Genomic DNA, 22,500 nt, shown 5'->3' on the forward strand with positions numbered 1-22,500 from the left:
AACGTTTTTTGGTATTGGTATCCCAGAAGTAATGATGACCCGTGGACTGATCACACTTAACAGAAGAAAACATAATTTATGCTTACCTGATAAATTCCTTTCTTCTGTAGTGTGATCAGTCCACGGCCCGCCCTGTTTTTAAGGCAGGTAAATATTTTTTAATTTATACTCCAGTCACCACTTCACCCTTGGCTTTTCCTTTCTCGTTGGTCCTTGGTCGAATGACTGGGAGTGACGTAGAGGGGAGGAGCTATATGCAGCTCTGCTGGGTGAATCCTCTTGCACTTCCTGTTGGGGAGGAGTAATATCCCAGAAGTAATGATGACCCGTGGACTGATCACACTACAGAAGAAAGGAATTTATCAGGTAAGCATAAATTATGTTTTTATCTTGGAAAGTTTTGTTTTTGATGGCTATTTCCTCGGCTCGAAGAGTCTCTGAGTTATCTGCCTTACATTGTAATTCTCCTTATCTGATCTTTCATTCAGACAAGGTAGTTCTGCGTACTAAACCTGGGTTTTTACCTAAGGTTGTTTCTAACAGGAATATCAATCAAGAGATTGTTGTTCCATCATTATGTCCTAATCCTTCTTCAAAGAAGGAACGTCTTTTGCATAATCTAGACGTGGTCCGTGCTCTGAAGTTCTACTTACAGGCAACTAAAGATTTTAGACAAACTTCTTCTCTGTTTGTCATTTATTCTGGACAGAGGAGAGGTCAAAAGGCTTCGGCTACCTCTCTCTCTTTTTGGCTTTGTAGCATAATACGTTTAGCCTATGAGACTGCTGGACAGCAGCCTCCTGAAAGAATTACAGCTCATTCCACCAGAGCTGTGGCTTCCACCTGGGCCTTTAAGAATGAGGCCTCTGTTGAACAGATTTGCAAGGCTGCAACTTGGTCTTCACTTCATACTTTTTCCAAATTTTACAAATTGGACACTTTCGCTTCTTCGGAGGCTGGTTTTGGGAGAAAGGTTCTACAGGCAGTGGTTCCTTCTGTTTAATGTTCCTGCCTTGTCCCTCCCATCATCCGTGTACTTAGCTTTGGTATTGGTATCCCATAAGTAATGGATGACCCGTGGACTGAACACACTTAACAAGAGAAAACATAATTTATGCTTACCTGATAAATTTATTTCTCTTGTAGAGTGTTCAGTCCACGGCCCGCCCTGTCTTTTTCAGGCAGGTTCTAAATTTTAAAATTATAACTCCAGTCACCACTGCACCTTATAGTTTCTCCTTTCTCGTCTTGTTTCGGTCGAATGACTGGATATGACATGTGAGGGGAGGAGCTATATAGCAGCTCTGCTTGGGTGATCCTCTTGCAACTTCCTGTTGGGAAGGAGAATATATCCCATAAGTAATGGATGACCCGTGGACTGAACACACTACAAGAGAAATAAATTTATCAGGTAAGCATAAATTATGTTTTTTATATAAACCTCAGGCTCCTCTGCAGCTTGTATTTTTTAGTTTCTCTCCTTTTCCTTCGGTCGAATGACTGGGGTTGGTGTAAAGGGAAGTGATACTTAACAGCCCTGCTGTGGTGCTCTTTGCCTCCTCCTGCTGGCCAGGAGTGATATTCCCAACAGTAATTGATGATGATCCGTGGACTCACCCTGTGTCATGAAATAAATTTATCAGGTAAGCATAAATTTTAGTTTTTATATAACTTTCCAGTTTGTCTATTATCAATTATACTTCATTTTCTTTGTTGAAGGACCATCATTGCACAGCTGGAGCTAGCTGAATGCATCTGGTGAGCCAATGACAAAAGGTATATGTGCAGCCTTCAATTACTAGCTAGTTCCCAGTAGAGCATTGCTGTTCCCTGAGACTGTTCTGGGTGTGCTTTTCAACAAACGATAACAAGAGAACAAATGAGATAATATAAGTAAAATGGAAAGTTGTTTATAGTTTGCATGCTCTATCTGATTCGTGAAAGTTTCATTTTAACTTTACTGTCCCTATTTACATAAACCCCCTTTATCTAAAAAGCCATTTAAAAAAAATAAAAAACATATTTATATATATATATATATATATATATATATATATATATATATATATATATATATATATATATATTTTATTTTTTTATTTTGTCATACATTTATATTGCTATAAGGGGCATGAAAGTCAACATTAAAATTTTCATGTACAATTTTTTATAAACTTTCGAACTTCTTTGATCAGGTTTATTTTGTTCTCTTGGCATTCTTCAAAGACTGTGTCTAGGAAGCTTCAGAAATGTGCACGTCCTTAGTGCTATATGGCAGCAATGTTTGTAATAATATACCATTAACATAAACACTACTGCCACTCAGTACTAAAAACATTCTGCAAAGGATACTTGGAGAATAAAGTGCTTTTGAAAGTTTTTTTTCATTTTCATGTCTCTTTAAGGTTTCCTCTAGAACCTCCTGATACATTTATAGTTTACCATTGTGCCATTTGTATTGCTTTTTTAAATGGCTTCTTCAAAATGTAGGGAATACCCAAAACCACATGATGATATGGCTTGGTATATCCATCGCATGTGACAGTTTAGGCACAGTGTGATTTAAAAGACATATACTACTCCCTGCCTTTTAATTTTTTGTTAGAGGCCCTTTCCTACATCTCATACCTTACCTATTCTCTCAGTTCATCACATTATCCCATTATGATTTTTTTTTGCATGCCTTGTAAACCCATTTTTGTCTTGTTTTCTTTATTTTTGCTTCAATTACATCTCCATATCCCTCTTCTGCATCTTCATCATCCCCCATCTCTGTATCCTCCACGTCACTCACAGTACATCAAATCCAAGCGTAAAAAGAGTTTCCGACTGTCTCGCAAGTTTCCGTTTTACAAGAGCCTTGTTCCGGAGACTGGAAATGCACGTAAGTAAGAGGAGAGGTTGTTTCTTAAATGCCCATTATGTGGTGCAATAGTGGAGAGAGAGATAAATGAGTAACAGTGACTGAAAGCTTAGAGGGTCCAATACGTGCCACTGCTGACTGATAGGCTGGTGTGACCATTGTTTTAAAGTCTGCAGAATACATATGCATGAAATATTTGACTGGCAAGTGACTTCTTAACGGGAAAGCACTGATGAGCTGAATGTGTAGTGGTGTGCCTGAGTGTGTGTAAGAAGCAGAAGATGCCATTGTGGGAGCTTTTTATAAATCGGTTTACTGTCTAGATGGAGATGTGGCAGGTATGTCCTTTTATCTAGGGACGGTCCATTTGGTTAAACATTTGGATGATGCTATAGTTAGCATTCTAGTCTAATACGCTAGTAGCAAGGATGGGCCGCTTTACCAGACCTCAGGTTATAAGCCGTCATTTTCAATGCATGTATTGTGCTTGTTTCACACAGTCGCCATGCACATTCTTATTGTGTGTCTCCTTTTCATCTTAGTATGTTCAATCCTTACATATCCTATGGAGCTGTATGGTCTTATTAGATGAATGGGTACAATTGTGCTTTCTTGGTTTTGGGTAACCCTTTTAATATATATGCTGCCTTATAAGCCCTTGTATATAAGATGCCCAGGAAGGGGGTGGGGGGCACTGAGCTTGGTGATTCTTTCTGTGGGCTTTTCATGTAGTCTTTTCTTGAAACTCTTTCTGTCTCTCACTCTCTGTCTCTCTCCTATCTCTGTAAAATCAGGACTTCCCTGGCTTAAGTGACGATTATTATGGATCAAAGAGTCTGAGTAAGTCCCTCGCTGCCTCTGTGTGATGGGGGAGGAGCTCTACGTTTAAAATGGGGTGTCTGCTTGGGGTGCTGTCCTGTCATCTCTAAAGGGTGGTGAGGGTGCAATGCAGAATGCTTTTTCCCCCAATTTCCTACCACAAACCTGGTTGTTTTAAGGCCCTGACCTATCCTGATTTTAACAAACTTGGTTGACCAATAGTATATGCATGCGATATGTATAGTTTAAAAATTAATTTTATCCATGGATTTACATTCGGCATGTGCATTATGCTATTTTTAAATTTTTAACTTAGTAGTGTCTGTTAGGAAATACATTTATTTGGAAAGCATGAAGGTTCGTCTTAGAACAAAGGGTACCTTAAAACCTATTAATAAAATGTTATGGATTAAATTATATAAAACAAGAGTGCCAACTTCTTTTTTTTTGGTTTATTTTTTTCTTTAGTGAACCAGGGAATGCTTAATGATTACACGCTGTGTATAATACAGATTACAATCCAAAATACAGTACTAGAAACAAGATGAAAAAAATGTGCTTCAGAGCCTCAAGGTTTCAGACTCTGCACTATGCAGATTTCACGGAGGAAGACCACATTCTGTTATGTGAAAAATTAAATCATGTCATAGTAGTATTTTGTTGCATTTTAGTCTCTTGGGTTTCACTCCTTTTCAAGCTTTTAGTGTGCTCTCTTCTGGGAACAATTGCATGATAGACCAGCGTTGTAAAGCTGTTGGTTTCCTTGTCACCTGGGTGAGGAACACCTGTCACAAATATCTATGGCCGTTCATCAGTATAATAAACCTCAGTGATGGTACAGCCACATTTTATTTTGTAATTAATGAAATAAAGCTTTTAACTGTACAGATCATGCAATCATCAGACCTACCTCCGTTCATTTGATCAAACTGATCTCCTTTTGTCCTGCTAGTATAGTACAGAACTTTCCTTCTCCAGTCTTCATGGGCTTTGCTCTCTGATACATGTCTGGCGATAAGTTTCCCTCAATGGTTGCCATCTATAAGAACTGTGGTATGACACAGCTTCTATAGAATCCATTGTCTTTCTGAAAGTGTCTTGAAGAATTCTTTAATGTCACTGCTTATTATCAAGATAATGTAGTATTGAAACCATTTTCACCAATAATGAACTTTTTTTGTTGGGTTTTTCTTTTTGTTCTATAGAACAGCATGTATATATCTGATTGTATCTCTTCAAAAAAGGAAATGTGCTGAACAGCATTAACTTAAAGTGAATGTAAATTTTGATGCTAAAGTGCCCGGTTTTTAAAACTTTGATTAAAAACAGGGGCACTTTAATTCATCAATATTTTCATTTCACTCCTGTTGTGAAAATAAACTTACTTTTTAATCTTCACAGCACCTCCAGCTTCCTCCACCTGTTTCAAAGCCTCTTCCTGGGTCTAAAATGAGGTATCTGGCTTCCTCCAATCACAGCAGTGAATCAGACACTGAATCCCCCGGGGGGGAATCTGTGATTGGAGGATGACCTATCAATCATTTCTGACATCAGAAATGGCTTGTGAGACCGGAGGAAGCAGCAGCTGCTGTGAAGTTTAAAAGGTAAGTTTTTTTGTCACAACAGGAGTGAAATGTAAATTTTAATGAATTAAAGTGCCCCTGTTTTTAATCAAAGTTTTAAAAACCGGGCACTTAAACATCAAAATTTACATTCACTTTAACATTGAACAGCTTAAAAGAAAGATGACATGGGGGGAGCAAGTTCCACAGATTTTTAAGCATTTTCAACAAGGGAAAACTTTGTTCCTTATGTTCCTGGCTTGCAGATGCGTAGACCTTGGAATCGCACATGAAAGGCAGTAGTGTAGTTTTACTTCATACCTTCAGAAAATGTTACATTGTGCTAAAAAGTTGCATAACTTTCATAGTTCTACTAATTGTTTCCCTAAGTGGTGGAATCTTTTGAACATTTATCAGATTCTGCAGTTTTTAATTCTCACTAAAATGTTTTGGTACCATGGTGGTATATATATTTCAGTAAAATAACTCACCATTCTGGTCATGTTAGAATCTTAAACCTTACTTTGCACTTCTAGGACTATACAGGGGAGAGGGGGCCATTTAAAGAGTTAGTGTGTGCGTACGTAGAAGTCCATCTTCATGTCCACTGGAAGATCAATTAAATGGCCAATATAGTCAAAAAAATTGCTGTAAGCGGTTAAAACTTCTAATTTTAAGACTTTAGACACTGCAGGATTTGAACACACAGTTGTGTTAAGGGGTTAGCTAAACACACCGTAGAAATACCACCGGAACTTGTACAGTGCTGCTGGTCCCTAGCAGAAAATGCAGCTGATCCAATCAGCGCACTACTCTGTTGTGTAACTAGCGCTGCTAATTGAATCAGTGTGTTTTCTGTTCAGGCCAACAGTATTTCCCATACAAAGGAGTTTTTTGGGGTTTTTTTTTGTATCTTTTCCTTATCCGTGTCCTTTGGTGGGTAATACTTTCTAAATATTTTATCACCAGGTTGCGTTTCAGCTCATTTGATTTATTAGGCTTTTAATTATACAACCCTTGTGGCCAGACAGAATTTATTATTCATCTGCTGGAACATGCTGTCCAAACAAGTGGCTAGATTAGAAGTTTTATTATACTGACCAATACTAGACCTTATGCTTCATGCTTACTCTTTTTAGAGTGCTATAGGTGATGTCTTGTAAGTAGTTGGCTACCTACTACCTACTGAATTTAGATTTTGTTAGCTTTGTACAGTTAAGACATTTCCAGCCATCCTACTTATCTCAACAACCCCCAGACTCCTCATATTTAGCAAGTATTTAGTTTGCAAGTACAATTTAGTGTCATAAGATTGACAAGTCAGGTTATTCATAAAACATTTGATTGGCTAAAAGCACTTGTAGTTCTTTTCTTTTTACAATGTCAGCTGTGTGCTAATTGAGGGACGCTTTTATTGGCATTCTTTATATATTTTGCATTACTTTGACTTGACAGGTTTTGAGTTTTTTTTTTCGTTTTTTTTTCCATCACTGTATTAGAAAAGTTTGGCCTTTTACTTTGTAGGTTCCCAATCTTGCTACAGGCAGGGTGTAGGCATTGGCTGGGAATTTTATTTTAGATTTGCATGAAAGTGTCTGACAGAATTCCGTCAAGAGCCCCTTCTCCTGAGCGCACTGCATTTTCTACCTGAGTGTGTTAAACCTCCACGCTCCCCTCCCCTTTTTGCTCTGTGTGCAATGTTTTTTGTGTGTCTCTATTATTGTGACTGCCATTTTACAAATCTTGTTATTTTGCAGAGGCTGTGACATCAAATACCAGCGACAGTGAGAGTAGCTCAAGTAAGTACATTTTAGATTACATGCTGTTTTCTCTCTTTCCCCCCCCGTTTGAGCCATTTTTAAGTAAATGAACTTCGAATCCACAAATTCTTTCTAAATTTTTTTTGTCTTTTGTTTCCCACAGAGGGACAAGAAGATACTATATTATCATATGAGCCAGTGATCCGACAGGAAAGTAAGTGATAAATGCCTAATATGAATGCACCAGCTGGTATGTTAAGTCTTTTTTTGTGCCTCTTGTCAAAAGCTTGCTGACCTTGGGAGAAATTGTAATGAATGCATTTTTCACATCCTACATAGTGAGAGAAACCACTCTCAAGCAAAAATGTGCCTTTGTGATCTTTGAGGTATCTTGCAGTAATTAATAATCTCATCAGATCAGGCTTTAGAGAATTGGGACCTTAGTCTGCTCTAGGAGTTTAACTGTGCTCACCTTAACAGTTGGCTTCTGTCTCTCTCCTAGTTCACTACGCCAGGCCAGTCATAATTCTGGGTCCCCTTAAAGATCGTGTTAACGATGATCTAATTTCTGAATTTCCACACAAATTTGGCTCCTGTGTACCACGTAAGTATATTTCTGCCTTGTGTTGTGTGTGTGTGTGTGGTAGTTATTAGTAATGCTGTATAAACTACAGATTTTCAACATCCAAACCAAACGGTTAGGTGATCGCTTTTGTAATGCAGATACTACTCGGCCGCGGAGAGAGACAGAGATGGATGGCCAAGACTATCACTTTGTGGCTTCTCGGGAACAAATGGAGAAGGATATCCAGGATAATAAGTTCATTGAGGCTGGGCAGTTTAACGACAATCTTTATGGAACTAGTGTGCAGTCAGTGCGTGCAGTTGCTGAAAGGGTAAGTGCACAAAGAAGTGTGATAGGATTAGCAATAGCTCAAAATTTCAAGCCCTAAGTTACTAGCGAGCCCAAAATGTTACTTGCCACTTTTGATCCCACCCACTAACCCTCTGTCTTTGCCAATGTGTAACACTTTATTGTGGAGTAATTTTTTAAATATTATCTTTGTTTTATACCATAAATTAAATAATACTACATACAGTAATAAATTAACATAAGTAAGTGCATAGCAGTTAGCAACATCAACTATGGTTCTGGGGAAGACAACAGCAGGACAGAAAAAGGAAGTTGTTAAACTGAGAGAAAGCAGAGTGTGTTGAAATGAATGTGAGTTCATAGCAGACCTGGAAATATTGTTTTATAATTATCTCTCATCTATCTTTCTCCACTCCCTCCTCTCTACAACCTTACTTTTTACCCCCTCCCTTCTCTCTTAGGCCATACCTTCTCTTTACAATCTTTCTCTCTTCTCTCTCAAATCTCTTTACTGGTTTTCTTTTGGGGGGTTTCTCCACTCTTTATTAACGCTATCTTTTTCTCCACTTTTCCTCTCCAATTTCTCTCTGCCCCTGTTTACCCTCTCGGAAGTAACAGTCTAAGCACTAATGGGGTGCCTAGAGCACTGGTTTTCAAACCTGTTTTTAGGCCTCCCTTACAGGCCACATTTTGTGGATATCTGAACTAGAACACAGGTGAAATAATCAGCTGATTAGTAAACATTAGGGTTGCACCAATACCATTTTTTCTCCAACATAGGTGTGTCCGGTCCACGGCGTCATCCTTACTTGTGGGATATTCTCTTCCCCAACAGGAAATGGCAAAGAGCCCACCAAAGCTGGTCACATGATCCCTCCTAGGCTCCGCCTTCCCCAGTCATTCTCTTTGCCGTTGCACTGGCAACATCTCCACGGAGATGGCTCAGAGTTTTTTTGGTGTTTAACTGTAGTTTTTATTCTTCAATCAAGAGTTTATTTTAAAATAGTGCTGGTATGTACTATTTACTCTGAAACAGAAAAGAGATGAAGATTTCTGTTTGTAAGAGGAAAATGATTTTAGCAACCGTTACTAAAATCGATGGCTGTTTCCACACAGGACTGTTGAGAGGAATTAACTTCAGTTGGGGGAAACAGTGAGCAGACTTTGGCTGCTTGAGGTATGACACATTTCTAACAAGACTTGGTAATGCTGGAAGCTGTCATTTTCCCTATGGGATCCGGTAAGCCATTTTCTTAATTTTCAATATAAGAATAAAAGGGCTTCACAAGGGCTTTAAAGACTGGTAGACATTTTTCTGGGCCAAAACGATTACTTTATAAGCATATTTAATGGTTTATAACTTTGGAGAGTTATTTTAATCTTGGGAATTTTATTAAAAAAACGGCAGGCACTGTATTGGACACCTTTTTCACTGGGGGCCTTTTCTAGTCATAGGCAGGGCCTCATTTTCGCGCCACTAATGCGCAGTTGTTTTTGAGAAGCAAGGCATGCAGATGCATGTGTGAGGAGCTCAGATCCACTGAAAAAGCTTATTGAAGGCGTCATTTGGTATCGTATTCCCCTCTGGGCTTGGTTGGGTCTCAGCAAAGCAGATACCAGGGACTGTATAGGGGTTAAATGTAAAAACGGCTCCGGTTCCGTTATTTTAAGAGTTAAAGCTCAAATTTGGTGTGCAATACTTTTAAGGCTTTATGACACTGTGGTGAAATTTTGGTGAATTTTGAACATTTCCTTCATACTTTTGCGTATATTCAGTAAAAAAGTGTGTTCAGTTTAAAATTTAAAGAGACAGTAACGGTTTTATTTTAAAACGTTTTTTGTGCTTTGTTATCAAGTTTATGCCTATTAACATGTCTGAACTATCAGATAGACGATGTTCTGTATGTTCGGAAGCCAAGGTTCCTCTCCATTTAAATATATGTGATGAATGTGACAAACAAAGTAGGGACAATGATGCCACTGATAATAATGTTGCCCAAAATGATTCCTTAAGTGAGGGGAGTAAGCATGGTACTGCATCATCTCCTATGTCTACACCAGTCTTGCCCACTCAGGAGGTCCCTAGTGAATCTAGTGCGCCAATCCTCCTTACTATGCAACAATTAACGGCTGTAATGGATAATTCTATTAAAAACATTTTAGCCAAAATGCCCACTTATCAGCGAAAGCGCGACTGCTCTGTTTTAGATACTGAAGAGCATGAGGACGCTGATGATAATGGTTCTGACATGCCCTTACACCAGTCTGAAGGGGCTAGGGAGGTTTTGTCTGAGGGAGAAATTTCAGATTCAGGAAAAATTTCTCAACAAGCTGAACCTGACGTTATTACATTTAAATTTAAATTGGAACATCTCCGCGCTCTGCTTAAGGAGGTGTTATCTACTCTGGATGATTGTGACAATTTGGTCATTCCAGAGAAATTATGTAAGATGGACAGGTTCCTAGAGGTCCCGGTGCCCCCCGAAGCTTTTCCTATACCCAAGCGGGTGGCGGACATTGTAAATAAAGAATGGGAAAGGCCCGGCATACCTTTTGTCCCTCCCCCTATATTTAAGAAATTATTTCCTATGGTCGACCCCAGGAAGGACTTATGGCAGACAGTCCCCAAGGTCGAGGGGGCGGTTTCTACTCTAAACAAACGCACCACTATCCCTATAGAAGATAGTTGTGCTTTCAAAGATCCTATGGATAAAAAATTAGAGGGTTTGCTTAAAAAGATGTTTGTTCAGCAAGGTTACCTTCTACAACCAATTTCATGCATTGTTCCTGTCACTACAGCAGCGTGTTTCTGGTTCGAGGAACTAGAAAAGTCGCTCAATCAAGCATCCTCTTATGAGGAGGTTATGGACAGAGTTCAAGCACTTAAGTTGGCTAACTCTTTTACCTTAGACGCCACTTTGCAATTAGCTAGATTAGCGGCGAAAAATTCAGGTTTTGCTATTGTGGCGCGCAGAGCGCTTTGGCTGAAGTCTTGGTCAGCGGATGTGTCCTCCAAGAACAGATTGCTTAACATCCCTTTCAAGGGGAAAACGCTGTTTGGCCCTAACTTGAAAGAGATTATTTCAGACATCACTGGGGGAAAGGGCCACGCCCTTCCTCAGGATAGGTCTTTTAAGGCTAAAAATAAAACAAATTTTAGTCCCTTTCGCAGAAACGGACCAGCCTCGAATTCTACATCCTCTAAGCAAGAGGGTAATTCTTCTCAAACCAAGCCAGCCTGGAGACCGATGCAAGGCTGGAACAAAGGTAAGCAGGCCAAGAAGCCCGCTACCGCTACCAAGACAGCATGAGATGCTGGCCCCCGATCCGGGACCGGATCTGGTGGGGGGCAGACTCTCTCTCTTCGCTCAGGCTTGGGCAAGAGATGTTCAGGATCCTTGGGCGCTAGAAATAGTTTCTCAAGGTTATCTCCTGGAATTCAAGGAACTACCCCCAAGGGGAAGGTTCCACAGGTCTCAATTGTCTTCAGACCAAATAAAAAGACAGGCATTTTTACATTGTGTAGAAGACCTGTTAAAAATGGGAGTGATTCATCCTGTTCCATTAGGAGAACAAGGGAGGGGGTTTTACTCCAATCTGTTCATAGTTCCCAAAAAAGAGGGAACATTCAGGCCAATTTTGGATCTCAAGATCCTAAACAAATTTCTCAAGGTCCCATCGTTCAAGATGGAAACCATTCGGACAATTCTTCCTACCATCCAGGAAGGTCAATTCATGACCACGGTGGATTTAAAGGATGCGTATCTACATATTCCTATCCACAAGGAACATCATCGGTTCCTAAGATTCGCCTTTCTGGACAAGCATTACCAGTTTGTGGCACTTCCATTCGGACTAGCCACTGCTCCAAGAATTTTCACAAAGGTACTAGGGTCCCTTCTAGCGGTGCTAAGGCCAAGGGGCATTGCAGTAGTACCCTACTTGGACGACATACTGATTCAAGCGTCGTCTCTACCACAAGCAAAGGCTCATACGGACATTGTCCTAGCCTTTCTCAGATCTCACGGGTGGAAAGTGAACGTAGAAAAAAGTTCTCTATTCCCGTCAACAAGAGTTCCCTTCTTGGGAACAATAATAGACTCCTTGGAAATGAAGATTTTTCTGACAGAAGCCAGAAAATCAAAACTTCTAAGCTCTTGTCAAGTACTTCATTCTGTTCTTCTTCCTTCCATAGCGCAGTGCATGGAAGTAATAGGTTTGTTGGTTGCGGCAATGGACATAGTTCCTTTTGCGCGAATTCATCTAAGACCATTACAACTGTGCATGCTCAGACAGTGGAATGGGGATTATACAGATTTGTCCCCGACGATCCAAGTAGATCAGAGGACCAGAGATTCACTCCGTTGGTGGCTGACCCTGGACAACCTGTCCCAAGGGATGAGCTTCAGAATACCAGAGTGGGTCATTGTAACGACCGACGCCAGCCTGGTGGGCTGGGGCGCGGTCTGGAAACACCTGAAGGCTCAGGGTCTATGGTCTCGGGAAGAATCTCTTCTCCCGATAAACATTCTGGAACTGAGAGCGATATTCAATGCTCTCAAGGCTTGGCCTCAACTAGCAAAGGTCAAATTCATAAGGTTTCAATCAGACAACATGACGACTGTTGCATATATCAACCATCAGGGGGGAACAAGGAGTTCCCTGGCGATGGAAGAAGTGACCAAAGTAATTCAATGGGCGGAGCTTCACTCCTGCCACTTGTCTGCAATCCACATCCCAGGAGTGGAAAATTGGGAAGCGGATTTTCTGAGTCGTCAGACATTTCATCCGGGGGAGTCGGAACTCCATCCGGAAATCTTTGCCCAAATAACTCAATTATGGGGCATTCCAGACATGGATCTGATGGCGTCTCGTCAGAACTTCAAGGTTCCTTGCTACGGGTCCAGATCCAGGGATCCCAAGGCGACTCTAGTAGATGCACTAGTAGCGCCCTGGACCTTCAACCTAGCTTATGTGTTCCCACCGTTTCCTCTCATTCCCAGGCTGGTAGCCAGGATCAATCAAGAGAGGGCTTCGGTGATCTTGATAGCTCCTGCGTGGCCACGCAGAACTTGGTATGCAGACCTGGTGAATATGTCATCGGCTCCACCATGGAAGCTACCTTTGAGACGGGACCTTCTTGTTCAAGGTCCGTTCGAACATCCGAATCTGGCATCACTCCAACTGACTGCTTGGAGATTGAACGCTTGATTTTATCAAGGCGTGGGTTCTCAGATTCTGTCATTGATACTCTTATTCAGGCTAGAAAGCCTGTAACTAGGAAAATTTACCATAAAGTATGGAAGAAATATATCTGTTGGTGCAAATCGAAAGGATTCCCATGGAACAGGGTAAAAATTCCTAAGATTCTATCCTTTCTACAAGAGGGTTTGGAGAAAGGATTATCTGCAAGTTCTTTGAAGGGACAGATTTCTGCTTTATCTGTTTTACTTCACAAGAAGCTGGCGGCTGTGCCAGATGTTCAGGCTCTGGTTAGAATCAAGCCTGTTTACAAGCCTTTGACTCCTCCTTGGAGTCTCAATTTAGTTCTTTCAGTTCTTCAAGGGGTTCCGTTTGAACCCTTACATTCCGTAGATATTAAGTTATTATCTTGGAAAGTTTTATTTTTGGTTGCAATTTCTTCTGCTAGAAGAGTTTCAGAGTTATCTGCTCTGCAGTGTTCTCCTCTTTATCTGGTGTTCCATGCAGATAAGGTGGTTTTGCGTACTAAACCTGGTTTTCTTCCGAAAGTTGTTTCTAATAAAAATATTAACCAGGAGATAGTTGTGCCTTCTTTGTGTCCGAATCCAGTTTCAAAGAAGGAACGTTTGTTGCACAATTTGGATGTAGTTCGTGCTCTAAAATTCTATTTAGAGGCTACAAAGGATTTCAGACAAACATCTTCCTTGTTTGTTGTTTATTCTGGTAAAAGGAGAGGTCAAAAAGCAACTTCTACCTCTCTCTCTTTTTGGCTTAAAAGCATCATCAGATTGGCTTATGAGACTGCCGGACGGCAGCCTCCTGAAAGGATCACAGCTCATTCCACTAGGGCTGTGGCTTCCACATGGGCCTTCAAGAACGAGGCTTCTGTTGATCAGATATGTAAGGCAGCGACTTGGTCTTCACTGCACACTTTTACCAAATTTTACAAATTTGATACTTTTGCTTCTTCTGAGGCTATTTTTGGGAGAAAGGTTTTGCAAGCCGTGGTGCCTTCCATCTAGGTGACCTGATTTGCTCCCTCCCATCATCCGTGTCCTAAAGCTTTGGTATTGGTTCCCACAAGTAAGGATGACGCCGTGGACCGGACACACCTATGTTGGAGAAAACAGAATTTATGTTTACCTGATAAATTACTTTCTCCAACGGTGTGTCCGGTCCACGGCCCGCCCTGGTTTTTTAATCAGGTCTGATGATTTAATTTCTCTAACTACAGTCACCACGGTATCATATGATTTCTCCTATGCAAATATTCCTCCTTTACGTCGGTCGAATGACTGGGGAAGGCGGAGCCTAGGAGGGATCATGTGACCAGCTTTGCTGGGCTCTTTGCCATTTCCTGTTGGGGAAGAGAATATCCCACAAGTAAGGATGACGCTGTGGACCGGACACACCGTTGGAGAAAGTAATTTATCAGGTAAACATAAATTCTGTTTTTAAGACCGAGTACAAGTACCAATACTTTTTTCAAATACTCACTGATACCAATTACTTATGTCATATGACAGTTTACCAAGCACAATACAGACAAATGATTTAAGATAGCTTCTTTATAATTATGAACTGTAACTCAAAAGACATTTTAAAATAATTAAACAGCTTTATTTGATGTCACAAAGCTCACAGAACATGTTTATAAATATTACAATATTTATATTAATAACAATAAATAGCTGCAGCAGTTGGGTCTGGAAAGCTACAATTTAAAGGGGTGATTACTGGATGCAATTGGGTTGTAGGGTGCCTATATATTATCAATCTGACATTTGTATTTAATACAAAGTAATATTTAATTCTGGGAAGAAAAACATTAGGAAGGAGTGTCCCAGTAATCCCCTTTAAGAAAAATGAGGCATTTGCATTCTACTGACTCACAGAAAATAGGGCTGGTCATATTTTTCCAGGGCTGCTTTTTATTCCCAGTCCAGCCCTGGCTAAGGATGTTCCTCAGAGTACAGTATGTTTTGAGCACAATTGTTCAAGATGAGAACTAGCAGTATAACTGGCAATCTAGAAATTAGAATAATTTTTCAAAAGTTAGTAGCAAGTTCTTATTAATAACTTATTAAGGAACAGAAGCATCTCTGCATGTTCAGCTATAAGTCTGTTTCTTTTATCAGTAAGGACGTTTGACGCTAAGCTGAACAGTCTTTCACTTTTCACACTACTGCATGGGGCAGAAAGATATTTCTTTTACAAGATATGAGTCCACGGATTTCATCCTTATGGGATTACGCCTCCTGGTCAGCAGGAGGAGGCAAAGAGCACCACAGCAGAGCTGTATATATAGTTCCTCCCTTCCCTCCCACTCCAGTCATTCTCTTTGCCTGTGTTAGTGATAGGAAGAGGTAAAGTGAGGTGTTTAGGTTCTTCAATCAAGAGTTTATTATTTTTAAATGGTACCGGTGTGTACTATTTTACTCAAGGGTAAAGCAAGGGAAGCTGTTCAGATTCAAATATGATCGTTTCTGTGACTGCCAGTCTGTGTGCTGCCCTGCTGAATATGGTCTTAGCAAATTTTATCTACGACACAGTTTTGTTCCCACAGATTCCTGGAGGAGAAGGACCTCTAGCAATGTGGGACAAGTCATGCTGTTACTCAGCATGGAGGTATGTGCAGTCTATTACTTCTGTGACACCTAGTACCTCAGAAATGACTGTCATTTCCCTCTGTATACTCAATATCTTCACCTATGTGTATGTGACTTCTACACGGTTCTGGGGGACTGACTTTCTTATTGGGCCTTTGTTGGGGCTGCATAAGGGGCATTGGGGTATTTTTGTGAGATGTTAACCCCTTTAGGTTCGGGTTGACGCTGGGGATTTTACTGAGTGTCTTCCGGTTTACTCCGCGATCCGGAGTTGCTTATCAGACTGGGAGGTATTGGGGGGACTGGCTGCAGTGTTTCTAGGCATATGTGTGGTGCATCACAGTTTAGTGTATGGTTCACAGTTGTCCCGGCGACTCCATTTTTGTTTTACAATGTAATATTCAGAGCCGCCCAGGAGTTTAGTTGGTTATGCCCACGATGGGCGGGGCACTTGTTCGCGCGCTTAGACAAGCAGTGCTGTTCTGGGAGTCGGAGGTGTAGGTGACTCCGGTGTCTGTCTAGACCGCGTGCAGACACTCTGCTGTAGGAGGCTCGTTTGGTCGGGTCATAGGGAGCAGAGCTGTGGCGAGGTGCCTTTATTTTCAAAAGTTTTTAATTACGGCCCCAAATTAGTTGACTGCTTCTGGGATACAGTACAAAGCGTGGTTGTTTGTCTTCAAAGCCGCAAATATTGCATTCTTATAGCGCAGTGTCCTAGACAAAAAATTTTTTTATTTTTTCTTAAAGGCACAGTATTGTTTTTTTGCATTACTATATTAAGAGTTTATTATAGGTTTAAATAACTTTTGGTTTATCGTAATGGATGACCTTGATGCCAGTACTTGTTCCATGTGTTTAAATGCCAATGTGGAACCCCCACTTACTTTTTGCCCATCATGCACTGAGAGGGCATTACAATGTAGAGAGCAGATTTTCCTTAATAAAGATACAGCTCAAGATGTTTCTCAGACTGATGAGACTCAGGGTATGCCAACTCTTTCTCCCCAACCGTCACAGCCCTTAACGCCCACGCAAGCGACGCCATGTTCTTCAACTGCATCCACTTCATTTACTCTGCAGGATATGGCTGTAGTTATGTCATCCACCCTTACAGAAGTTTTATCCAAGTTGCCAGTTTTACAGGGCAAACACAGGAGGACTGGAGCCACTTTGGTTCCTGCTACTTCTGAGGCTTTGATGGCTATATCCGATGTGCCCTCCCAGGGATCTGATTTGGGGGGTAGGGGACTTCTGTCTGAGGGGGAACTTTCCGACTCGGGTGTGTGTTACCTCAGACAGACTCGGACGTCATGTCCTTTAGATTTAAGCTTGAACACCTCCACCTGTTACTTCGGGAGGTTTTAGCGACTCTGGATGACTGTGACTCTATTGTGGTACCACCAGAGAAATTGTGTAAGATGGACAAATACTTAGAGGTCCCTGCTTATTCTGATGTGTTTTCGGTTCCTAAGAGAATTTCGGAAATTATTACGCGGGAATGGGAAAGACCGGGTATCCCGTTCTCACCTTCTCCTAATTTTAAGAAAATGTATCCTATAGCTGACACTGTTCGGGATTCTTGGCAAACAGTCCCTAAGCTGGAAGGAGCTATTTCCACCCTGGCTAAGCGTACAGCTATTCCCATTGAGGACAGTTGTGCTTTCAAAGATCCTATGGATAAAAAGTTGCAGGGTCTTCTAAAAAAGCTATTTATTCATCAGGGTTTTCTATTACAACCGACGGCTTGTATTGTACCAGTTGCAACAGCGGCTGCCTTTTGGTTTGACGCCTTAGAGGAGTCTCTTAAGACTGAGACCCCTTTAGAGGAAATACTAGATAGAATTAAGGCCCTTAAGCTGGCTATTCTTATTACAGATGCCGCCTTTCAGATCGCTAAGTTGGAGGCTAAGAATGCAGGATTTGCCATTTTAGCGCGTAGAGCTTTATGGTTAAAATATTGGTCTGCTGATGTGTCCTCTAAATCAAAGATTTTGGCTATTCCTTTCAAAGGAAAGACCCTATTCGGGCCTGACTTGAAAGAAATCATTTCTGACATTACGGGAGGTAAGGGTCATCTCCTACCTCAGGATAAAGCAGCTAAACAAAGGGGTAAACAGAATAATTTTCGTTCCTTTCGAATTTCAAGGGAGTCCCCTCTTCCTCCTCTTCCGCTAAACAGGAAGGGAATTTTGCACAAGCCAAGTCCATCTGGAGACCCAACCAGGCTTGGAACAAGGGTAAACAACCCAAGAAGCCCACTGCTGCTCCCAAAACAGCATGAAGGGGCGGCCCCCGATCCGGGACCGGATCTAGTAGGGGGCAGACTTTCTCTCTTTGTCCATGCTTGGATAAGAGACGTTCAGTATCCCTGGACACTGGAAATCGTGTCCCAAGGGTATCGACTGGAATTCAAAAATTCTCTCCCAAGGGGGAGGTTTCTTCTTTCACGATTGTCTGTAGACCAGATAAAAAGAGAGGTGTTCTTACGTTGTGTAAATGACCTCTCCACTATGGGAGTAATTTGTCCCGTTCCAATACAGGGGCAGTTGTTTTACTCAAATCTTTTCGTGGTTCCCAAAAAAGAGGGAACGTTTTGACCCATTTTAGATCTCAAGAGTCTAAACAAGTTTCTCAGAGTTCCATCCTTCAAGATGGAGACTATTCGGACAATTCTTCCATTGATCCAAGAGGGTCAATAGTTCTAGGGTCTCTACTGGCGGTTCTGAGACCGCAGGGCATTGCAGTGGCGCCTTATCTGGACGATATTCTGATCCAGGTGTCTTATCAACTAGCAAAATCTCATACAGACATGGTTCTGTCCTTTCTGAGGACTCACGGGTGGAAGGTGAATCTAGAAAAGAGTTCACCAATTCCACAGACAAGGGTTCCTTTGCTGGGAACTCTAATAGATTCTATATCCATGGAAATCTTCTTGACGGAAGTCAGAAAATTAAAAATTCTGAATACATGCCGAGCTCTTCAGTCCAATCCTCGGCCATCAGTGGCTCAGTGCATGGAGGTAATTGGATTGATGGTGGCGGCAATGGACATCATTCTGTTTGCTTGTTTTCATCTCAGACCACTACAACTGAGCATGCTCAGGCAGTGGAATGGAGATTATGCAAATTTGTCTCCTCAGATAGATCTGGCTCAGGAGACAAGAGACTCTCTTCTTTGGTGATTGTCGCCGGATCATCTGTCCCAAGGGACGTGCTTCCGCAGACCCTCATGGGTGATAGTGACAACGGATGCCAGTCTACTAGGATGGGGTGCAGTCTGGAATTCCCTGAAGACTCAGGGTGTGTGGACTCGGTCGGAGTCTCTACTTCCAATCAATATTCTGGAGTTGAGAGCAATATTCAATGCACTTCAGGCTTGGTCTCAGTTAGCTTCGGCCAAATTCAACCGATTTCAGTAGGACAACATCACGACTGTGGCTTACATCAATCATCAGGGAGGAACAAGGAGTTCCTTATCGATGACAGAATTATCCAAGATAATTCGGTGGGCGGAGGCTCTTATGTCAGTTCTACATCCCAGGAGTGGACAACTGGGAAGCAGATTTTTTGAGCAGACGTTTCATCCGGGGCAATGGGAACTCCATCCGGAGGTCTTTGCCACCCTGATTCTCAGATGGGGCAGACCAGAGCTGGATATTATGGCGTCTCGTCAGAATGCCAAGCTCCCAAGATACGGATCCAGGTCCAGGGATCCTCAGGCCGAACTGATAGATGCCTTGGCAGTTCAACCTAGCTTATGTGTTTCCACCGTTTGCTCTCCTTCCCCGAGTGATCGGATCAAACAGGAGAGGGCTTCAGTGATTCTTATCGCTCCTGCGTGGCCTCGCAGGACTTGGTATGCCGATCTGGTGGACATGTCCTCTCTGCCACCGTGGAAGCTTCCTTTGAGGCAGGACCTTCTCATTCAGGGACCCTTCCATCATCCGAATCTAATTTCTCTGCAGCTGACTGTTTGGAGATTGAACGCTTAATTTTATCTAAGCGAGGGTTTTCTAATGCGGTCATTGATACCTTGATTCAGGCACGTAAGCCTGTTACTAGAAAGATTTACCATAAGATATGTCGTAAATATCTTTATTGGTGCGAATCCAAGGGCTATTAATGGAGTAAGGTTTGAATTCTTGGAAAGTTTTATTTTTGGTTGCTATTTCTTCTGCTCACAGAGTTTCTGAGCTTTCAACTTTACAACGTGATTCTCTTTATCTTATTTTCTATTCTGATAAGGTGGTGTTACGTATCAAACCTGGTTTCCTTCCTAAGGTTGTTTCTAATAAAAATATTAATCAGGAAATTGTTGTTCCTTCTAAGAAGGAGCGTCTCTTACATAACTTGGACGTGGTCCGTGCCCTGAAGTTTTACTTGCAGGCGACTAAAGAATTTCGTCAATCATCTTCATTATTTTTTTTTTTTTTTTTCTGGAAAACATAGGGGCCAGAAAGCTACGGCTACCTCTTTCTTTTTGGCTGAGGAGTATCATCCGTTTTGCATATGAGACTGCTGGACAGCAGCCTCCTGAAAGAATTACAGCTCATTCTACTAGGGCTGTGGCTTCCTCATGGGCATTTAAAAATTATGCTTCTGTTGAACAGATTTGCAAGGCTGCAACTTGGTCGTCTCTTCACACTTTTTCCAAATTTGATACTTTTGCCTCGTCTGAGGCTGTTTTTGGGAGAAAGGTTCTTCAAGCAGTGATGCCTTCCGTTTAGGTTCCTGTCTTGTCCCTCCCTTTCATCCGTGTCCTATAGCTTTGTTATTGTATCCCATAAGTAAGGATAAAATCTGTGGACTCGTCATATCTTGTAAAAGAAAAGGAAATTTATGCTTACCTGATATATTTATTTCTTTTACGATATGACGAGTCCACGGCCCACCCTGTCATTTCTAAGACAGGTATTTATTTATTTTTTGTTAAACTTCGGTCACCTCTGCACCTTTGGCTTTTCCTTTCTCTTCCTAACTTCGGTCGAATGACTAGAGTGGGAGGGAAGGGAGGAGCTATATATACAGCTCTGCTGTGGTGCTCTTTGCCGCCTCCTGCTGACCAGGAGGCGTAATCCCATAAGTAAGGATGAAATCCGTGGACTCGTCATATCGTAAAAGAAATAAATTTATCAGGTAAGCATAAATTTCCTTTTTTGGACCATTTTAGCCAGAGCTGGATATCTCAGTTTATTAACTGCTCAGTACTTCAGGGGTTTGTCTGAATGAGGTACAGTGATCTCTCCCAGGTAGGCTTCTAGCTGTATAGTAGCAGCTTTTGGAGCACTGCTCTCAAACGTACAATAATACAAATAACAGCAATTTGTATTGGCAGAACAGAAGGGAACAATTTTTAGTTAAGTCTTCACTCTAGCTTAAAATGAAATCGGAGTATGCAGTTTGAAAAAACGCCACAAGATGGTGTATGGGTAGGAAGTGGAGGTATCGGTTTAAGTATTGGTGCATTTCCATGAATAAAAGTACTCATGCAAATACTTGGTATCGATACCGATACTAGTATCAGTATCGGTGCAACCCTAGTAAACATGGTTATTTTACCTGCTCTCATCCTAGGCAATCCAGGAAATCCGGCCTGTTGGGGAAGCCTGAGGGACAGGTTGGAAAACCAGTGCCCTAGATGAAAAACATCTTTGCCCTTTCATGGCTATATAATAGCCCTTTAATGGATATATAATATCCCTTTAGATAATATTTGTAGACATCCACTCGCTAACTTTTACTCGCCACTGTTAAATTTCCGCTCACCAATGGCTAGTGGAAATTTTAAACCCTATGTGTGTGTGTGTATGTGTATGTATATGGGTTTCTTCTATAAAGGTAAGACGAGGCCACGGATTCATCCTTTACTTGTGGGATATTATCCTTCCCTACAGGAAGTGGCAAAGAGCACCACAGCAGAGCTGTCTATATAGCTCCTCCCTTAGCTCCACCCCCCAGTCATTCTCTTTGCCTACTCTAAGTACTAGGAAGGGTAAAGTGAAAGAGGTGATAAAATATTAGTTTTTAAAAATGATGCTTCTGTTGAACAGATTTGTAAGGCTGCGACTTGGTCTTCGCTTCATACCTTTTCCAAATTTTACAAATTTGATACTTTTGCTTCTTCGGAGGCTATTTTTAAGAGAAAAGTTCTTCAAGCAGTGGTGCCTTCTGTTTAACCATCTGTCTTGTCCCTCCGTTTTATCCGTGTCCTGTAGCTTTGGTATTGTATCCCACAAGTAAAGGATGAATCTGTGGACTCTTTTTACCTTTATAGAAGAAAACTAAATTTATACTTACCTGATGAATTGATTTCTTCTATTGTAAGACTAGTCCACGGCCCGCCCTGTCATTTTAAGACAGATTATATTTTTTTGATTCAAACTCGGTCACCTCTGCACCTTGTAGTTTCTCCTTTTTCTTCCTGTACCTTCGGTCGAATGACTGGGGGGTGGAGCTAAAGGAGGAGCTATATAGACATCTCTGCTGTGGTGCTCTTTGCCACTTCCTGTAGGGAAGGATAATATCCCACAAGTAAAGGATGAATCCGTGGACTCGTCTTACCATAGAAGAAATCAATTTATCAGGTAAGCATAAATTTAGTTTTTTCCACTCTGTCTATGCCACAGCCTTGTGTGGATAGTATAATTGGATACAAAACTTTTTTTTTTTTCTATTTCCAGGGAAAGCACTGCATTCTTGATGTATCTGGAAATGCAATTAAGCGATTGCAGCAAGCACAACTATTCCCTATTGCTATTTTTATCAAACCAAAATCCGTAGAAGCATTAATGTAAGTTGCACTCTTTTGTGGT

At 41.3% G+C, this 22,500-nt stretch overlaps 1 protein-coding gene across 5 annotated transcripts in view; it reads left to right on the forward strand.

Moving 5' to 3' along the window:
• DLG3 (discs large MAGUK scaffold protein 3) overlaps positions 1-22,500 on the forward strand; it is a 482,093-nt gene that overhangs the window by 381,909 nt on the left and 77,684 nt on the right. For 3 of the 5 annotated variants that reach the window (XM_053699069.1, XM_053699070.1, XM_053699071.1), the window contains 5 exons: positions 3,658-3,703; positions 7,168-7,218; positions 7,507-7,608; positions 7,728-7,900; positions 22,369-22,478. In XM_053699069.1, the coding sequence (XP_053555044.1) occupies positions 3,658-3,703; positions 7,168-7,218; positions 7,507-7,608; positions 7,728-7,900; positions 22,369-22,478 (482 nt within the window). Of the gene's footprint in view, positions 1-2,796; positions 2,885-3,657; positions 3,704-7,001; positions 7,044-7,167; positions 7,219-7,506; positions 7,609-7,727; positions 7,901-22,368; positions 22,479-22,500 lie in introns of all 5 variants that reach the window. The other 2 variants (XM_053699068.1, XM_053699072.1) reach the window with 2 other exon arrangements.

This window comes from Bombina bombina, chromosome 1 (genome assembly GCF_027579735.1).
Source record: "Bombina bombina isolate aBomBom1 chromosome 1, aBomBom1.pri, whole genome shotgun sequence".
Lineage (NCBI taxonomy): Eukaryota > Metazoa > Chordata > Amphibia > Anura > Bombinatoridae > Bombina > Bombina bombina.